General features: G+C 41.1%; 3 protein-coding genes across 6 annotated transcripts; 1 reads left to right on the top strand and 2 right to left on the bottom strand.

Annotated features, from left to right (window-relative positions):
* Positions 1–66: 66 nt before the first annotated feature.
* cant1b (calcium activated nucleotidase 1b) lies at positions 67–6,216 on the bottom strand. 4 transcript variants are annotated; one of them, XM_066647937.1, is made up of 5 exons: positions 6,111–6,200; positions 5,220–5,361; positions 2,459–3,103; positions 1,669–1,872; positions 67–444 (listed from the first exon to the last, which is right to left on the bottom strand). In XM_066647937.1, the coding sequence occupies exons 3-5, from the start codon at positions 3,081–3,083 to the stop codon at positions 74–76; spliced, it is 1,200 nt and encodes a 399-aa protein (XP_066504034.1). In that variant the 5' UTR covers positions 3,084–3,103; positions 5,220–5,361; positions 6,111–6,200; the 3' UTR covers positions 67–73. The 4 variants fall into 4 exon arrangements, with proteins under 4 accessions (XP_066504034.1, XP_066504036.1, XP_066504033.1 ...); XM_066647939.1 differs by lacking the exon at positions 5,220–5,361 and having other exon boundaries at positions 6,111–6,216; XM_066647936.1 differs by lacking the exons at positions 5,220–5,361; positions 6,111–6,200 and adding an exon at positions 4,984–5,109.
* Positions 6,217–8,112: 1,896 nt separating this feature from the next.
* afmid (arylformamidase) lies at positions 8,113–13,594 on the bottom strand. The gene is made up of 11 exons (XM_066648199.1): positions 13,523–13,594; positions 12,823–12,913; positions 12,305–12,409; positions 11,111–11,159; positions 10,231–10,316; positions 10,074–10,146; positions 9,864–9,961; positions 9,554–9,632; positions 9,263–9,398; positions 8,862–8,966; positions 8,113–8,699 (listed from the first exon to the last, which is right to left on the bottom strand). The coding sequence occupies exons 1-11, from the start codon at positions 13,571–13,573 to the stop codon at positions 8,670–8,672; spliced, it is 903 nt and encodes a 300-aa protein (XP_066504296.1). The 5' UTR covers positions 13,574–13,594; the 3' UTR covers positions 8,113–8,669.
* A 501-nt stretch (positions 13,595–14,095) lies between these two features.
* tk1 (thymidine kinase 1, soluble) lies at positions 14,096–18,590 on the top strand. Its single transcript, XM_066647335.1, has 7 exons — positions 14,096–14,406; positions 14,887–14,918; positions 15,760–15,873; positions 16,012–16,105; positions 16,449–16,538; positions 17,404–17,523; positions 18,011–18,590. Exons 1-7 carry the CDS (start codon positions 14,341–14,343, stop codon positions 18,191–18,193), a joined length of 699 nt encoding a protein of 232 aa, XP_066503432.1. The 5' UTR covers positions 14,096–14,340; the 3' UTR covers positions 18,194–18,590.
* The last annotated feature ends 2 nt before the right edge of the window (positions 18,591–18,592 follow it).

The raw sequence follows: 18,592 nt of genomic DNA, 5'->3' as shown, positions 1-18,592 counted from the left end.
CCGGTTTAGCACCAAGAGACCCCACTGTGGCCATTCAGTCCATTCTCTGAATTAGGCTTGGAGCCGTTAGCGTCTAGATGAACTCAAGGCCTTCGTACTTCACGTCTCCGATCTTGGTCTCGGGCAGCAGGATGCGGCCGTCCAGCGTGAAGGCGGTGATGTAGGTGGCGATGGTGCCTGCGTCTTCTTCTGACTTCAGTGCCAGCACCATCTGGTCATCTGTGTCAGGAATGAATCTGAAGGCGGAGAAGCCATGGGTAGGTAACAGGGGGCCAACACGTGAAACGGAGATCTGGGTGAAGTTGGCTGGGCAGCTGAGCAGCAGGTTAGTGGCCCGCCTTTCATCTGCTGTCTCATTGTAGCGCTCTGAGCTGGCGCGGCGGGGAAGAAAGAACCAGCGCTGAAGACGCTCGCTCCATACTGCTGACTCGTGGATCAGGTACCCTGAGAGAAGCAGAAAAGAAATGATAAACTGGGGTGCCACAGGAAACCCACTAAAACACACGAAGCCTCATTTACATTTATGACATTTAGCAGTGACTCATGGGTCTAATCATGTTACAGAGGGAGGCAGCTGTAGTGTTAAAGAGTCTTTGTCAAAGGACTCTTACTGGTGTAGCTTGGTGTGGTCACCCGGAGCCTTTGTTTACTTTCAAGTGCGGTGACAGTCGAGGAGCAAGGAGCAGAAAAGCTGGGTTTCAGTCACTTTTACCTCACTGTTCTCATCTACAACACGTTTAATTAGCACCTATTACATGTTCTTTGTGTTTGGAAGTCCAGCGCTGTGACCGGAGAGGCTCAGATTACATGCACATTACCACGCCAAAATGATTCAAATCTGTGACACAGGTCTGATTTTTTCCAGGGCTGTGTGGACGGGTCCAATCCATTTCTTTTATATCAGACTTTCATATTTGGTCCTAGATCCGATATGTATCCAGTTAATGGGCATGTGACATGAATGTGAATTAGCCAATGCTCCGGTAGTGACCTTCAGGCTGTGTATCAAATGGCTGTGCTTCAGGGGATGAGGGGATGATAAACCTATGGCTTCTGCACAAAATATCGCAAAGAATGTTTAAAAAAAAAAAAAAGGAGCCGTGTGGGTAATAGCTGAATATAAATGGGTTTGTCCTGTCCAGGACTTGGGTGTATTTAAGGGCCATCATCCTGCACTACATAGGGCTTAGTGACCCATTTGGGACGGAGCCACAGAAACGTATCAATGTGTTCTTGTATGTTGCTTCAGGGAAAGTTTGTTCAAATTACAGACAGATACAAGTCACTTACATTTCATTCATTCATTCATTCACTGTCTGTAACCCTTATCCAGTTCCGGGTCACAGTGGGTTCGGAGCCTACCTGGAATCACTGGGCGCAAGGCGGGAACACACCCTGGAGGGGGCGCCAGTCCTTCACAGGGTGACACACACACTCACACCTATGAACAGTTTTGAATCTCACTTGAATGTAAATTTTCACGCTAGATATGGGGAGTGAGTGTACAATTAAACTGCATTTTTATACTTAAATGGGCTTAATAAGGAGCTGAGGATCGGTGTAAACCGGAGACTTTGAAAAATAGTGAGCCCCCAGAGCTGGAGCCGAGAACACATTTAGAGCCTCCTCCACAGAGGGTGTATAACTGTATTTTGGAAGTTGCTTTACCAGGTGGTTTAATGCCTGCTGCAGTCTTCAGGGCGCTGTAGTGGGGCACCCAGTTCTCATGCCGCACATCTCCACGGAAACCGATGACTTTCACCCACTCCGGGTTGTGGTTGACGAAGTCGCCCATGGTGGTTGTCCACTCTTTGCCCAGCCCACCCACGTACAGGTGCTCGTCCTTCACCGCCAGCCACTCTGCCTTAAATCCTGTACAACACAGGGTGTTTAAAAGATTCACACTGAAAGTCTGAATAAATTCATTCATTATCTGTAAGCGCTTATCCAGTTCAGGGTCGCAGTGGGTCCAGAGCATACCTGGAATCATTGGGTGCAAGGTGGGAATACACCCTGGAGGGGGCGCCAGTTCTTCACAGGGCAACACACACACCTACGGACACTTTTGAGTCGCCAATCCACCTACCAACGTGTGTTTTTGGACTGTGGGAGGAAACCGGAGCACAGTCGTTTAGCTGTAACTCTACACCTTCACCTTCATTCATTACACACAGACCTGAATCCACTTAAAGACGTAAAGCAAGGCTAGTTAGGATTGGGTATTTTTGCTCCTGGGGTCCCCCTACTGTCGCAGAGTGTAATTCAGTTTTACAACACTGTCTTGAAACCAAAGTGTGGGAGGGTGAGTGATACCTTGCCCACTTCCCCATGTTACATAGTGCAGTTTCTGCGTGCTGAACCCAGAGTAGCAACGACAGAGGCTCTATTCTCCCTATTACAGGTCAGTGAAGCAGTAAATAGGAGATGCAGGGAGACCACTCCCCTAATAATCCCTCACCTTTGGGAACGTTGCCATCTCCATCAGGGAGAATGACCCACGGCACAGGGCTGTCGCCATCTATCCGGAACACCACCCCTGTGCGGTCATCCACACTGTACAGATGCCCGTTAAAGGCCACCAGGTCAGAGAGCTCCATGCCTCTGCCTTTTTCGGCCAAATGGCTCTCTAGGACCACTGTATGTGTGTCCCACTCCACCGACACCTTGTCCCCGCTCTCCGACACCAGCAGGTGGCCTTTCCGCAGGTAGCTAAACCAAGTGTTTCCGCTTTCTTTACGTGAGTTTGTGTCCAAGTCTGCGATCACGCTGATGCGGTAGCGGATACCTTCAGCTGTGCGCTGAGGAGGGGTCAGAGGGTAGGTGTCATTGTAAACCGGTTCAGTCCATTCCTTGGTGTTTCGGTACAGACGTTGCAACCTGGCATTCCCACTGCTGCTGTAGTGCTGTTTGAATTGCTGCGCGTCTTCGGTGGCGCCACCTGCTGTTTGATGCAGGTACAGCAGCAGACCTAGCATTAGCATGGACACCATTGTGATGGCCCTCCATTTGAAATGGAAGCGGGGGTCCGAGGCAGTGCTGCTGATGGAGGCCAGGCTACGAGAGGAGCTTCGCATGGAGGTCATCGAGTCATCAGAAGATGAAGCTATATGGAGAAAGAGAGAGGGAGAGAGATTAGTTTATCCACAAGAGTGAAGGCTATATTTGACTAAGAGGAAGTGATTTGTGCTCTACCACAAATATCAGGTTACACGACATGGACATTCCTGAAGCAGACCCTTAAGGAAGTGAAATGTTAATCAGTTTTCAGGCCTGAGGCCTTTCAGCATATAATCCACACGACAGTCAAACAGCATATCATTTTCTCTTATGTTTAAACAATAGTATACAGTTATGTACCAGGTATTGTCTGTTGTTAAATATACACAGTCTCCTAGTATCACTGTAATAGAAAGGGTATCCAAGGCAATGGCTCTACTGAAAGAAAGTAGTTCAGACATCATCCTCACTGTTTGTAGCTAGCTACCCCCCAACACTGCTGTTACCTGTGCAATGCCTTAGAGGCTAATTAACCAAGCAGCAATATCAAATAACACGGGCAACACGACCACACGGCCACTAACCGTGTAATTAAAGCATCCTAATGTCTGCTCTCATTGCTTAATTACTGTATTAGTAACGTTTCATAAAAAATAATAATAACCACAATGTTTTTTTATGCTATTTGTTGTGTTAAAATGAAGCATGTATTAAATATAACGTTTTAAACCATCCCTACAACACCACTGTGTACAAACTGGGGGTGAAAGTACAAGGTGTTTTCATCCATGTGTTTGTACACACACACCCACATGCCCACCCACACACACACACCTGCACCCGCACAAGCACACAAACACACACAGTCAATACCCTGAGCTCTAATTCAGTCCAAATTCAGCAAAGAGAACCACTGCTGTAACTGTCTTATTTTTATAATAGAAAAATCTGAATGTATTCTGAACACAAAAAAGTGATCAGAATAAAAAATGAACAATAAACACACTAGAATAATATAATAAATTATTTTATATAATTAATTATATAATATTAAAAATATTTAAAGATATTAATAGATATCAAATATGTGGGAACAGTGACCCAAAGCTTTTATCTGATCATTTTAATGCAAATATTTTCGTAAGGTTACGAACATGCAAATCAGTCTTTCAGTTCAAATAAACAAACACTGCTCAATACTGCCCTCTAAAGGTGTTCCAGCACCAAACAGAAGGTAAAACCATCTCTGCTTTTCCAGATTAAATATTCTGGATTCAGATATTGGTTTGATTATGTGATTATTTTGATCAGATCTAGACATTTCACCCGTGCTTTTAAAACTACCTTTGAACACAGAAATGGTTTGTAAATCACACACCTGAATGAAATAAAAACACGTTAAAACGTGGCCAACGTGCACAGAAACTGTCATTTAGTCACTTTATATCACGTGCAATAGAAGAGTGATCTGGTTAATCACGACAGCACCAGCGTGCGACATTTAAGGGTCTTGGTGTACGGATGAAGGCCACACGGTACACGATGTTAAGCAGCACACCTTACGCAACTGCTACTAGATGCCAACTACACAAAGGAACAAAAGGAGTTTAAGAGATCAATGGAATTTCAAGGAAACAACAGCGAATACAATAAACAGGGAAAGCCATAATCCTCAGCTCAGGTCACCACAGAGGTGGAAATGTCAGTACATCACAGTTCATTTGCTTTTGAAAATAAAAGCTCTAGGCATTAAGCTGTTCCTAAAATGTGTGATCTATGAAAATGTCAGAAACTATTTACAGAAATACAGTGTTGTCTCGGTTGTACATATTCTTGAGGCAGCCACTTTTCAGTAAGTCCAATAACTGTAAAACAATCCCACTCCGATCTTCACAATCAGCCTCAGAGATACTGTTAACTAAACAAACGAGACGATCAGACGCAGCCCCAAACACATTAGCCACGAGGGACAAGTGTACCATTTACCCTTTCTTCTTTCCTTCACTCCTCTCTCCTCATTTTTCCTTCTGTCCATTCACAATGCTGCTGCTTGCACACTCGCCAGAACAAAACTGAGCCTTTCTCTCTCCCCTCCTCTCACTTTTAATCCTCTCGCTCTCTGCCTTCATCTGGTAGGAAAGCGTCCAGCCTCGCAACAGTGACTAAGGCCAATTTTCTGTAACAGTGGTGAACTTTAGCAGTAGAGAGATCTGAACTTTTACCTGCAGGGGTTTATTGATTAGCTTAACAGCTGAAAGGGTAGGTCATATTCGTCTGGGTGACAGCACTATGAGAGTCTTCTGTCTCAAAGGGCAGGGATGAATTTAAATAAAGCTCTTATCTCCTGCTGTCTGTGCAGTGCATCTAAAGAATGAAAAAACAGAGAAGGTGCCCTCACTTTAACTTCATTTGTTATTTAAAGGCACATACATCTTGCATGTTTATATATGCATTGTTTTATTTCCCAGAAACCATCGTAACTCACTTCCACGTGATTTTTAAATAATCCTCTTTCTGTTCATTATGAACAGGCTGCTTTTTATAGTGGATTTTAAGAGCGACTTATGCAAAAGAGCTGTGATCTGATTGGCCTGTACTGTGTCTCAATCAAAAAGCAGTCCAGGCTGAAACACTTCATCCTGGATGTGGAGGGTACAATAATTTTACAAAATAATTTTGTTGGTTTTCTCATTAAAATCCCACATGCAACAAATCCATGTCCATTATTATTTTTGTTTTAATGCGGATATATTATAATATCATTAATAAAGAGTTATTAATTAATGATGCCTCTTTTAACAACAACAAAAATAACTAACTGGAGTTAACCTTAGGCTACAGTTCCCTTAGGCTGAAGTTTATAAGAGAGATATGAATACAAAACGAGCTTAAACTCAGAATGGAAATGTTGGTGTTTTAGCTTATGTCACACACTGGTTATAACATTAAACAAGCTTGTTAAAACACTGTTATTACACTGAAAATGTCGATGACACCCGTTCTATGTACTCTACATTTCAGGCTATGCAAACAGGGTTCAAATTTCATGAATAAACATCCATTTAAACATGAGAGCGAGCTGTTTTCATGCAATATAAAAATGTAATACGTACAACCGAGCTTCTCCCTCTGCTGCGGGGGTTATCGGTGTAAAGCCTGAGGCAGTTTGAAGCTGTTTCTCTTATCTCCTCTCCATCGTTTACAAAACGGCGGATTACCGTCCCACCCGCTTTCAGACAAGCCACGCCCCCCTTCACTCTGATTGGCTTAGAGTCCAAATCAACGGTTACATGGCTCCGTATGTAGGTTATACGTTAATTGAACACTGAATATAAATTAACAAAGATTATTAATTTATAGTCAACATACAATAAGCGTACATTCTTATAGATCTTCTAAACATTTTTTTAAAAAATACTTTTTTGTACTGTTTTAAACTGGGGTGTTATAGTGAACAACCTGCCAGGTTTAAATGATAAAAAAGCATATATAATATAATAAAATAATTCGCTCCACTTTGTTGCGTCCATATTGCTGCATGAGCCTGTATTTGAACGTTAAGTTAATAAATAAATGACTGCCTTCTTGTGAGAATAAACTCGTAGCCAATCACAGCGCTAGGGGGCGGGCCTTGTCTGGATACGGGTGTGAAAATAGCCGGCCCCTCGAACTGTCAAGAAAACTGCCAACACACCGGGCCACGTGACACATGCGTGAACCCTGCTCTTTCGGCTTAAAGGGGAACCCCACCAATTTTTCAAATTATCAATCGGTGAGGATTAAACTGTTTCTAGAGTAGTTTTGTGTAAAGCGGTTCATTACAGACAGGGACAGGCCTCTCTACAGTGGTAGTGATAGGAACATAGGGCCACAATGTGGGATTGTATCATTTTATTTGCTTGTAAATGTGGCCAGTGAATCTGTATGAATGTCTCAATTTTATAGAAGTAGAAATATTGACATTAGTCCAATAGATGTAAGTCGTAAACGTTTCCTTCTGATATTATTCTCTGCAGAAAAGAATAATTGTAATCCAATAAGTAATAATAATAAGTAAATAAAATTCCAGATGTGTTTTAAAATTACAATGATTCCTTTTAAAATTTTCTTTCAAATAAATCACTAACATTTTGACAAATGGATGAATCACCTGAGCAATCTGGATTGGAAATAAACAGAAATAACATTACTTTGAATTATGAATTAATTTAATATCCATTCTTATTTAATGAAGTATTATTAAGATTAAACTTTATTGTCATTGTGCAGAGTGCACTTACAAGCCAATGAAATGCAGTTAGCATATAACCAAAATGTTAAAAGTCCCACCAGTTCAACTCTGGGTGATTGTCTGTGAGGAGTGTGGTGTGTTCTCTCTGTGTCTGCGTGGGTTTCCTCCGGGTGACTGTCTGTGAGGAGTGTGGTGTGTTCTCTCTGTGTCTGCGTGGGTTTCCTCCGGGTGACTGTCTGTGAGGAGTGTGGTGTGTTCTCCCTGTGTCTGTGTGGGTTTCCTCTCACGGTCTAAAAACACATTACTTAAAGGTGTCCATATGTGTGAGTGTCTGTCTGTTAACATGTCCAGTGGTATTGTAAATCATCATCATCATCATCTTTTCCATTTCAGGGTCATGTTGGTATTGTAAATCATTATTTGCAAATGTAATAGAGCTACAAAAGGGACTGTGTGATTACGAGTAGTGCAGTAATACTGGAATGTACAGTGCAGAGAGTGCAATGATGCCATTAAAGTGACAGTGTTGAGATTCTAATTATTTCTTTGCATGATTTTTTTTGCATATTTTTGTAAAACAAAAGGCTACATTTGTGAAATATTTTACAAATAAATATATTATTTTTTATGGTAATTAATGTAAATTTGACTTTCATAATTGGAGCTATTGTGCACAAGCAGGCAGCGTGCAACAGTGTACATTAGTGCCACAATAGGAAGACAGTAGCTTTGTTGTTTTAGTGGACAATGTGCTCATTGAGGTGTCTGACACGCAAGGAACGCTGCTGAAGGCCTTGGGCTGTGTCCTGGTGTGATCAGCATGGACTAAATAGTGAGGAACAACTATTTTTTTCTCAAAAATGAGCTTTTTTTTATTACAGAATTAATACTTCCATTTGTAAATATTAGAAACAAACTGTGTAACAGCTAGCCACACATTTAAACTGTGCAAAGACATCCAATATTCTGAGAATATTATTTAGGATGTAATTTGAGTACTCTACATACAACAAAATGTCTGAAAAGAAATGCAGCTACATTCATAGATGACCAGTTAGAACCCTGCAGTAGATGATACAAATCATTAAACCGACCATAAAAAAGACTGAATGAACTGAGGCAGGATTAAGTCTAATTTAAAAACTCAAAAAAAAGTGTTCAAGTGCATGGACTCACAGAGATATTAATCAAGAAGACTGGGCACAGAACTAACTCACTGAAGCACTGAATGCAGCCCAGGTGTTTTAGAAATGACCCTAACAATGTATAGAGTATTATGTCCTTTGATTGACCTGCTTTAGAAGATGTTTACTCTTGACATTACTGGGTTATTGTCAATTACTGTCACTTTTTGGTTGGGGGAGGGGGAGGGCACTGTGATGAAGAAGTGCGTTATTGGACAGTTTTATGGTTTGATGGTAGAACGACCAATGACATCTTCTCAGTTCATGCCCATCATCTTTAGCAGGAGCTGTGAAAATGCAGGTACACAGTAAGTAATGAAATATCTATAATACATATATAATCAGTTTATTTAGTGTGTAAAACTTAATCAGTCTTAAGGCATTTCATCAACTACGTCACATTCCACAAAATGTTTCACATCCATTGGTGTGTCGTATCCGACTCTTACCTGTGTGAGGTGGTAATGTTCATCAACAAACTGCTCAATGATGTTGAAATGATCAGTGTTTGGTACGTCTTCAAAAGTGACATTAAATTCTGTAGATTCCAAAGACTGCAAAACAGGAATGTTTTATTGTATTATTATTATTATCTATCTATCTATCTATCTATCTATCTATCTATCTATCTATCTATTCACATAGTGCAACTCACATGAGACCAAACTCCCTGAATGAATTACTTTATGCTCCACAGAGTGATCAGTCACACGAGACGGCCATTTTCTAAATAGGTTTAATACACATAATACATCCAGGCCACGGAGTGTCTGTACACTGGATTTTTAACATTGTGAAGAAGAATCACTAAAGAGAAAACAGCTGAATGCACCAGTAATGTCCGCCTTACTTTGAAGTAGTCTTCCGATTGCTTGCGAAACTCAGGGGAGTCATTTTCTGCCACGGCAACAACGATCTCACAGGCAGAAGAAGAAGATTTGAGCTGAGGTACTAACCGACTAGGGCTGTTCCTAAGAGCCACCTCCCTGGGGTGAGACAACACAGGGGTAAACGGCACAAAGAATATTACACCTCTTTTTGTGCAATGTAGTGTACAATGCTTTGATTAAGCCTTCGTCCCGTTACACATGAGCATTAAAAACTCTGGGCATGTTTACAGTGGGTGAAATGGGACTCTTACTCTGTCATCTTCAGTGGCTCATTCACGTACGTTGACAGAATGGGCAACAGGTCATAAATGCCACTAACAAGGAACGCTCCTGGGACAAACAGAGGGAATCAGAGTGTAGTCAGAGTCATCATAACACTGGAAAACTAATAAGAGATATTTTTATAATGATATTTTATATCAATATCTGAAGCAAGTATATCTTTCTGATTATTCCTATTTATTATTCCTATTTATATACTTTAATTTATCTTTTTTCATAATATTTATAGAATTGTAAGCAACACTAAGGGGAAGTGTGAACATAAAAATACATGCACACCTTTGATTTGAGGTGTTACACTGTATTCTGTCCAATCAGTGGAGAGAACCATGGCTGCCAGGTGTGCTCCGGCAGAATGACCACACAGGTACAGCCCACTGTTCAGAAGCAGAGAGCCAGAGTTTTATTAGGAGAATGACAGCTGATATAAGTACGGTACTAGGTGCATCTTAGAGATGGCCAGGTGCCCAAAAATCCAGCTAGACTGACCTGATATGAGAATACTGCTGAATGATTGACACTACACTTCTGCGCACCTGCGCTACCATCAGATCCATATTACCTGCGAGGAAAGAAGAGGAGGTAACATCATACAGACACAACAGCTGGCCATTCTGTCTTCATGACTCCCACAACCCCACTGTACCTTTGGGGGCAATGCTGTAACCAACGGCAACCACCACAACACCTTTTTGGGCCAGTGGGACCGCCATGAATCCAGACTCCTCCTTGCTGTGGGATAAGAGCATGTAACGATGATGATAATATTTGTACTATTCTGGACACTCAAAGTGGTTTATATTTTTTTGGACATTAGCAAGTCACATCAGCGACCAGGAATCTGAAGCATCCACCCAGTCCTCATCATTACTCTCAATACACATCACCTATTAGAGAGGAGACCAGAGAGAGTGACTGAGCCAGTTTTTGAAGGATGGGGATTTAGCAGAACATTGGAGTAACACCCCAACACACATGGACAGTGCATGAGTCTCCTATCCAAGTACTGATCTTGTTTTCCTGTAGTGGAGTTATATATTTCATTTTTCAGGTGAAATGTCTCTTTGAAATTTTGCAGTGAGCGTATTTTGCTGTGTTTTAACACACCCTAAACATACAGGAAAGGCCAGAGGAAGCAGGAAAGGCAGGCAATCTCCTGAGGTTGAGGCTAACATAACATTGGCAATACTTCCACACTCAGTCCTACAGTTCATTTAGAAGTGAGTAATGGACTGGAATGTATTTTTTTTTAACTCTATGGATTTTGCCCAATTTATTGGTAATTTCCACTCCTCATTGTGTCCAGTTTCTACCTGCTAATGCACAGACAATGGACAAGTTTGCTAACACAATGTCACTGAATAGCTCAAACATCTTAAAGAAGACGACTGATTACCAGTACTTGAAATGGTAATTGGCACTCTTGAATTGCAGGGCACTGCTGGCTGTGGCATTGCAGAGGATTTAACTCATGACCCTCTAATTTATTAATTAGTTAATAAAGCGTAATAACCCCAACCCCTTACCTCAGGAACTGCCAGTAACCACCATGGAGGTAAATGACTAGAGGCACATCTGCAAGACAGAAAATATCATGTATTTAGATGTCACATACATATTTAATATGTTCCAAAAATATAATGGGAACAGATGATATTTCCATCAAGGCATGACAATGACACATTTCTGAGATTCACACCATATCAGGGAAGATCTCTATCTGTTATTGCTGGGGTTAGGGTTACAACATACTGCCCAGCCTCAACACTCTACGGTTTTCTGGTCCGTATTATGCCGAACATTGGAGCTCAATGATTTATGGTAAACATCTAATTGGGATTGGGATCAAATGGCGATTAGATTCTATTAATAAGGTCTTGATAAAGGCTTTTTAATGGGGTGGGTTTGGGTGAGGTGATGTGGATGGTGGTGGTGATAGATTTGATGTCATAACACACGTGTATTTGATGTGTTCTGATTGGTCTAGCCCATATATTGTTTAACATTCCCAACTTAAAACAAGTTAAATTTAGATCTGATTAAAACTGCGGCTTGTATTTGTATTCTTGCACATTGCAGCTCAAGTAGAGACAGGTATATCATCACTGCCAGAACAAACCTTGTATCTGAAAATTATTTAGAGATGAAAAAACGGTATTTGGGCGGCACGGTGGCGCAGCAGGTTAGTGTCGCAGTCACACAGCTCCATGGGCCTGGAGGTTGTGGGTTCGATTCCCGCTCCGAGTGACTGTCTGTGAGGAGTGTGGTGTGTTCTCTCTGTGTCTGTGTGGGTTTCCTCCGGGTGACTATCTGTGAGGAGTGTGGTGTGTTCTCCCTGTGTCTGCGTGGGTTTCCTCTGGGTGACTGTCTGTGAGGAGTGTGGTGTGTTCTCTCTGTGTCTGTGTGGGTTTCCTCCGGGTGACTGTCTGTGAGGAGTGTGGTGCCCTGTAAAGGTCTGGCGCCCCCTCCAGGGTGTATTCCCACCTTGCGCCCAATGATTCCAGGTAGGCTCGGGACCCACCGCGACCCTGAACTAGATAAGCGCTTACAGATAATGAATGAATGAAAAATGGTATTTATTGTTAATAAAATATTAACCGATTGTTTTTGTGAAATAAAGGAATTTTGATCCTGAAACAGAGCATTGAGCAGGAAATTGCATCCTGGACCAGGGTCTAGGAGGTATCAGACATTTCCCTTTGCCCTTGCAGGTGTCCCACCTGGGGAAGAGCTGCTGGGTAGATAAACATCCAGACTCTCTCCTTCACCTTCTCCATACGGGACATCCAGAATTGTCTGAGCCACAGCACGAGCCTTTTCTGTACCTGAAACCACACACACACACACACACACACACCAGAAAGGTTCAGAACCATGCTTGCTAAGATGTGAATATAGCACAGCAAGCAAGAGCATTCCCTAAGCACTGTTAATTGACAAAAAGTCTATATTTAAAACTGCTGTCACAGGATTTTGAAGAGCACAACCACTTCCATTTAGAGCCCCATTCATAAATCCTGCCCTGGTTTAGTGAGGGTTTAGAGAGGAGTGGACCAAGGATTTGCTGTACAAGGCATGGCTGAAATGTCCAAAGGCAAAAATCAATGTACATAGTCCATAGGATGAATCACAAGGCAAGTGTGAGTCAGCCTTAATCCCAGAGACACAGCACAGCAGAGGAAAAGGGTACAAATTACTTGAGAAATCAAAATGCTGAGCATTAAAATAACCCACCCACCTAATCTCAGCGCGGCTACGTGAGCCTTTATCACGTCGTCGGCGGCCATTCTCAAGCACCACTGGCTGGGGGAGTACTGTCTCTCCAGCTCCTATAAAACAGAACCGAGGACTGAGAACCGGTCTCTGTGGTCGGCCATCAGAGCGGTGGCCAGGCAGGGGACAACAGCGCCTCCTAGCTTTCAACAGGCACACTGAAGGCTGCATCCCAAATAACATTCTTCTAAACTAAGTGTGCTATAAATAGGGACATGGATCACTGTAACCTGGTTCATCTTCCTAACAATATTTCCTCAAATATTGGAGAACAGTGACCTGGGGCAAGGATCAAACCCTGGACTCCAAGGCTCCTGAGCTTTGTGTCATTGACAGCACCTGTTGTGCTACTGTGCTACCCATGATGATGATAATGATGGTGTTTATGATTGTATAAAGACTTCCATTAGCACTGACCTAGCTGTAGGCTATTTCTTGAAAAAAGTAAAGCAAGTTTATCAATGTTTAATTCCTAAAACGTATGCTACACAGCAGATGAATAGGGAACAAGTGAGTCACTTGGCACAATGAACAGGAAAGAGAAAATCTGACAAGGGGTTTACTTATTCATGCTGAGCTGGCAACACTTCTGTCAGACACTGTAAAAAATATATACTTGGACATTAAGCAACAAAACTTGACCAATAAGTGAAATGAGTACATACATCTTTCCTCATGTTTCTCCAGTCAGACATGGCGTCAGCCTCGGGTTGCATTCAACTGAGACAGACTTTGTAATGGTGAACTGTACAGAGCCAACTGACCTCAAACAAGTCTCTTCCTGATTTTGAGCAATATGCACACTACCAAACCATCTGTCAATGATAAACCCCAGCCAGCACTGTGCTTGTGAAAGGTTTAAAGAGCACACAACACGGGTAATGGTTACAATACTCTTTTTAAATAAATAAGCTGAAAGAATTTTTGTTTTAAAATTGCAACTTTCCAATAATAGCCTCAAACGTGTATTCAGTTAGTGTTTATGACGTCATAAACCTAAAGAAACAATCCCGACAATTTGTGAGGGAGGGCTTTTAAGCTGCGGGCGAATGGCAGAAGGGTGGGTAGAGTTAGAGGGCGGGGCTAACTGCATGAATATGCAGTTAGCCCCGCCCTCTAACTCTACCCACCCTTCTGCCATATATACATTCATATTGCACATACTGAAGTGGAGTTAAATCTATGTCACTTTTAAGGCATTAGGGTTGTTTTTTATTTCTTCTTTTCGGAAACAATGCCTAAATATATAATTACAAAGAACAGTGTTGAATTATTTGTGATTTAATCGATGATAGGAGTGTTATTTTAATGAAAATGTAATATTATGCTGTGACTCCACCCTCTACGTGAAGGGGAAAAAAACAACACTGAGCTGTTGGCGGGGAGTTTGAAGTGTAGCTCAGCAGTAGCAGGGCGCCTCTTTTATTTCTCTTACATTTTCCTTTTTTTGTTGTTGTTTTTTGTTCGAACACTACACGGCAAAATGGATTGTTTAAATGTACCCAAGATTTTGCCCAATTCGCCGAGAAAGACAAGGGGTCAAATACAGGTAAACTCTTTATTTTGCTGAGATTTTGCCTGTGGTGAATGAAAATCCCGCCATTATAGTGATAGCTAGGTCATTAAAAATATACAGTCGTTTTACGTCTTTTGGGAAACGTGTTATAGTTTAAATGTATTTGCCAACATTCTATTGGCAAAAAAATAAACAAAATGTAGAACTTTTACTAATATAAAGGAATACAAATTAAAACAGCACAGAAGCAGTAGGTGTGCGTTAAATAAGCAAAAGGGTGCCTTTTCACATAATTTAATATTTGACAAATACTACAAGACTATTGCAGCAGACTGTAGTCCGATTCTTTTTGTGTGTTAGATTTTCTGGGCTTGTTTTGTGGTCCTCTTTGTTCTGGGTTTATTTTGTAAATTGCAGCCCTAGCCCTATTTATTTATTTATTTTTTGCTGCTTGTATTTATTTTGTAAAACTCAGTGTTACTGTCCCTGAAGTCTTAAATTTTGCTGTTGCAGGTTATTTTCGGCCCAATGTTCTCAGGGAAAAGGTGAGGTTTTATCTTTATTATGAATTGTTAGGACTTCCAGCTCCTGCTGATTCGTACAATAGATACTTTACAAAGTGATTTTCTTGTTAAATATCTGAGAATATCTGAGGAAACGGGCACAAAGCAACAACTTCCTCCAGAAACGCGCGCAAACCTGCACAATAAAAGTCCTCCTGTTTCAAACAAAGATAAAGTCCAACACTATTCCCAGAGTTTCTTCGTAAATCAGACGTTAAGGTGTAAATAAAGTCATATAGAGTGCACAAATCTGGCTCTTAGTTTCTGTAGAATACTGTTAAATTGGTATGAATTACTTTGTTTAGGTTTTTTAATATTTGATTATGCTGGAATTGTGAATAATGAAAAAAGAAATGTATTATTTAAAACAAATATGATTTGGTGTTCAGGGTTAAAATAATTAATTTCGTTTTAAAACATTTGTAACTATTAAATAAATAGGCTGTTAATTTTTTCTGTAAAGCTTTTAAATGGGCGACATTAGGCCTAATCCCTTTAACAGAGGAAGACCAGTCAGAGGCAGCCAAGCACTCTGTTGTGTAAATGACAACAACCAATACACAATGGCAAACTTGCAGTCTAAATTCAGATTGTAAAATTAAAGAATATTAAAAATGATAATGTGTACTAGCATGAGTAGGTATAGATGAAGACATGAGATATCAACAACGTCATTTCCACTCTAATTAATGCCCAGTTTTTTAATGAGTATCTCAGTGCTGTATTTCAGTACAAGTTACTGTCAATGGCCATGAAAGAAATAATGCTTGATTAATGAAAATTGATTAACGTTTGTCTTTTTATTAATATAAATTTGTGACAGCACTGAATTGATACGGAGAGTGAGGCGCTTCCAGATTGCTCAGTACAACTGCCTGGTGATTAAATATGCCAAAGACACCCGCTACTCTGAAACAGGAATGGCCACTCATGACAAGTAAGGATAAATCATCTGTGTACATTCAGTGTGTGTGTGTGTGTGTGTGTGTGTGTGTGTGTGTGTGTGTGTGTGTGTGTGTGTGTGTGTGTGTGAGACCATTTCTGACACACAATTTCATGGCTCCTTGTCCTACAGGAGTACAATGTCAGCTGTGCCAGCCAATTGCCTTAGAGATGTTTGGGGTCTGGCACTGGGAGCAGCAGTGATTGGTATCGATGAAGGACAGTTTGTAAGTATAGAGTTTTGTCTGTGAGACCAAGTTCTTAGCAGAAAGTTTTCATGAGACTGATCCATTTGCTGGAAATAGGCATTGACTACCACCACGTGTAGTTTCACTTATGTCAGATCCTGCTTGTTAGAGCTCAGTGCTTCAATGTTCTGCCGACGTTAATGTTTCTAATTCAGGCCATTGTAGTGTGCATTAGATGTTATGTCAGGGTTAGAGCATAATCTCTGTTCAAATATATTCATGTATCACAAGGTTGACATTATGCTTATTTCATTATTGACATTTAGCAAATCATCTGATCATATTTCTGCAGTACACTGTTATTCCTCTTTGTTAATTGCAGTTCCCGGACACTGTTGAATTCTGCGAAGAAATGGCCAACATGGGCAAAACTGTTATAGTTGCAGCACTTGATGGCACATTCCAGAGGAAGGTGAGACTCTAGTTCAGTATATAACACTCCCAAGATATTTACGTAGGCACGGTGGCTTGGTGGTTAGCACGTTCGCCTCCCAGCACTGGGATCTTGGGTTCAAGTCCCATCTGGGTGGAGTTTCCATGTTCTCCTCGTGTCTGCGTGGGTTTCCTCCGGGGGCTCCGGTTTCCTCCCACAGTCCAAAAACATGGAGGGTAGGTGAATTGGCTTCTGTAATAACTGTCCTGGTGTGTGAGTTAATGAGTGTGAGCCCAGATATGGATTGGTGCTCTGTCCTGGGTGAAATCCTAGTGCCCGATGCAGGTGCACGTCCTCCAGGTGGACGGTCGTTTCTGGTCGAGAGTACGCTGTGTGTGTTTGGCTGCCGCTTCTCGCCAGTGTGTGTGTGTGTGAATTGAGCGTTCTGAGCAGTGTAGATTGTAAAGCGTCCTTGGGTATCTAGAAAGGCGCTATATAAGTGTAACGATAACTAACTAACTAACTCCCAAGGGAATCCTCCATTAATTGATTGTTTAATCATATATTCAGTTTCCACAAGCTAATATTAAAACAGTCTGTAGTGCTTTGTAATACTAAGGAAGTTTATAAATTATATTTAGAACATGCAAGCAGGTGTGTGCTACTGTGATACTATTTTAATACAATTATTAGTCAGCAGGCTTTAGTAGTCTTCATGCATAGAGATGAGTCAAAAGTTTTCTCAGTAAATAGCTATTTTCTGAGGAAATGTTTGAGATTTATACGGAAAAAAAGGGTTTGAAAGCTGTTAAGAGGATATGAAAGTGTATAAGAAGTTGTGTGTGGGTGCCATGATGTTATTAGCGACATTGTTTTCCATTACTTTGCTTTCTTCTCTTCACAGCCCTTTGGCAACATTCTGAACCTGGTGCCTCTGGCAGAGAGCGTGGTGAAGCTTAATTCTGTCTGTATGGAGTGCTTTAAAGAGGCATCCTACACCAAGAGACTTGGAGCAGAGCAGGAGGTGAGATGGGGACAGAATGCAGCTTTTGAACCTAAAACAAAAAGCTGGTGGGATATTCAGCCTTGGAGCAAAGAATTATTTATCAGTTTGTTCAGCACTACAAGGTCCAGCAGTCCACAGAAACAGCCAAAGAACTGTTAAAATACAGTTTACACTATTTATTTTCTTATTGTTATACTATATATTTATTTATTTATTTATTAGCAGTATTGTAGTCTACATTTAGGGTTTAAATTCTAGTAAACAATTGAATAATCCGTTAAAAATATACAATTCACACCAACAAATACTATCACTCTTTCTGTCTGAAAGAAAAAACCACTAGTACGTTTGCAGTGACATTGCAATTTGCATACAATGACAGTCTTTGTGGCTTTCTCTTGCTATAAATCTTCAGAATATCCCTTTTTTATTAGCTATCCAAGCTTCTAATCTGGGATCCCCTGAACTAGACCTTACTCTTTCCTTCCCTCTGTGTCTGATTCAGGTGGAAGTGATCGGAGGAGCTGATAAATACCATGCCGTTTGCAGGAACTGTTATGGAGGTCTGATGTGTGAGAATAAGGAGAATAAATCTCCCCAAAGAGACGAAACACCCCCACAAGTGAAAACAGGGAAGCCGTTGGACCATAGTTCACCACGCAAGCTGTTTGCTACCCTTCAGCTATGAACACTACAGCACACAGGAAAAGAAAAGGCTCATCGGCACAGATGCATTTTCTTGACGCTAGCTTCAGGGTCTTTTATTAGCAGCTTCTGACACGTACTGACTACCTTTTTCTTCATCAGTAATTTATTTCCAGTGAAAGGAATCATTTCTGGAACTCGGAACAAAGGAGGGGTAGTAGTACTTTGTAACTTCAGACTAGTGTTTGATGTCAGTGCTTCAAGAATCACTTATTTTAGTTTGTTTATTGTTTTGTATGTTTTTTACATGTATATCTAAATGCAGTTAGACTGCACTGCACCCACAAAAAACATTGCCAGTGAACAATCTTGCTGTATTTTAATGTTTACTGAGCATTGTTGTAAAATATCACATTTTGTAATAAAATAATCTTATCAAATT

Source organism: Hoplias malabaricus, chromosome 16 (genome assembly GCF_029633855.1).
Source record: "Hoplias malabaricus isolate fHopMal1 chromosome 16, fHopMal1.hap1, whole genome shotgun sequence".
NCBI classification, from domain to species: Eukaryota; Metazoa; Chordata; class Actinopteri; order Characiformes; family Erythrinidae; genus Hoplias; species Hoplias malabaricus.
The sequence above is the reverse complement of the archived record's forward strand: the minus strand, read 5'-3'. Positions and strand labels throughout refer to the sequence as shown.

Bases quoted from the DNA above. Each gene is read 5' to 3' on its own strand.
- cant1b (XM_066647936.1), bottom strand. From the start codon at position 5,032: ATGGACAGAAGGAAAAATGAGGAGAGAGGAGTGAAGGAAAGAAGAAAG. The intron at 3,104-4,983 runs GTAAATGGTACA...TTCTCCATATAG, and splicing joins AGTGAAGGAAAGAAGAAAGG to CTTCATCTTCTGATGACTCG. The intron at 445-1,668 runs GTAAAGCAACTT...TGCTTCTCTCAG, and splicing joins AGCAGGCATTAAACCACCTG to GGTACCTGATCCACGAGTCA.
- afmid (XM_066648199.1), bottom strand. From the start codon at position 13,573: ATGCAACCCGAGGCTGACGCCATGTCTGACTGGAGAAACATGAGGAAA. The intron at 10,317-11,110 runs GTAAGGGGTTGG...CTTATCCCACAG, and splicing joins GGTTACTGGCAGTTCCTGAG to CAAGGAGGAGTCTGGATTCA. The intron at 10,147-10,230 runs GTACAGTGGGGT...CTTTCCTCGCAG, and splicing joins TTACAGCATTGCCCCCAAAG to GTAATATGGATCTGATGGTA.
- tk1 (XM_066647335.1), top strand. From the start codon at position 14,341: ATGGATTGTTTAAATGTACCCAAGATTTTGCCCAATTCGCCGAGAAAG. The intron at 15,874-16,011 runs GTAAGGATAAAT...CTTGTCCTACAG, and splicing joins GGAATGGCCACTCATGACAA to GAGTACAATGTCAGCTGTGC. The intron at 17,524-18,010 runs GTGAGATGGGGA...TGTCTGATTCAG, and splicing joins GACTTGGAGCAGAGCAGGAG to GTGGAAGTGATCGGAGGAGC.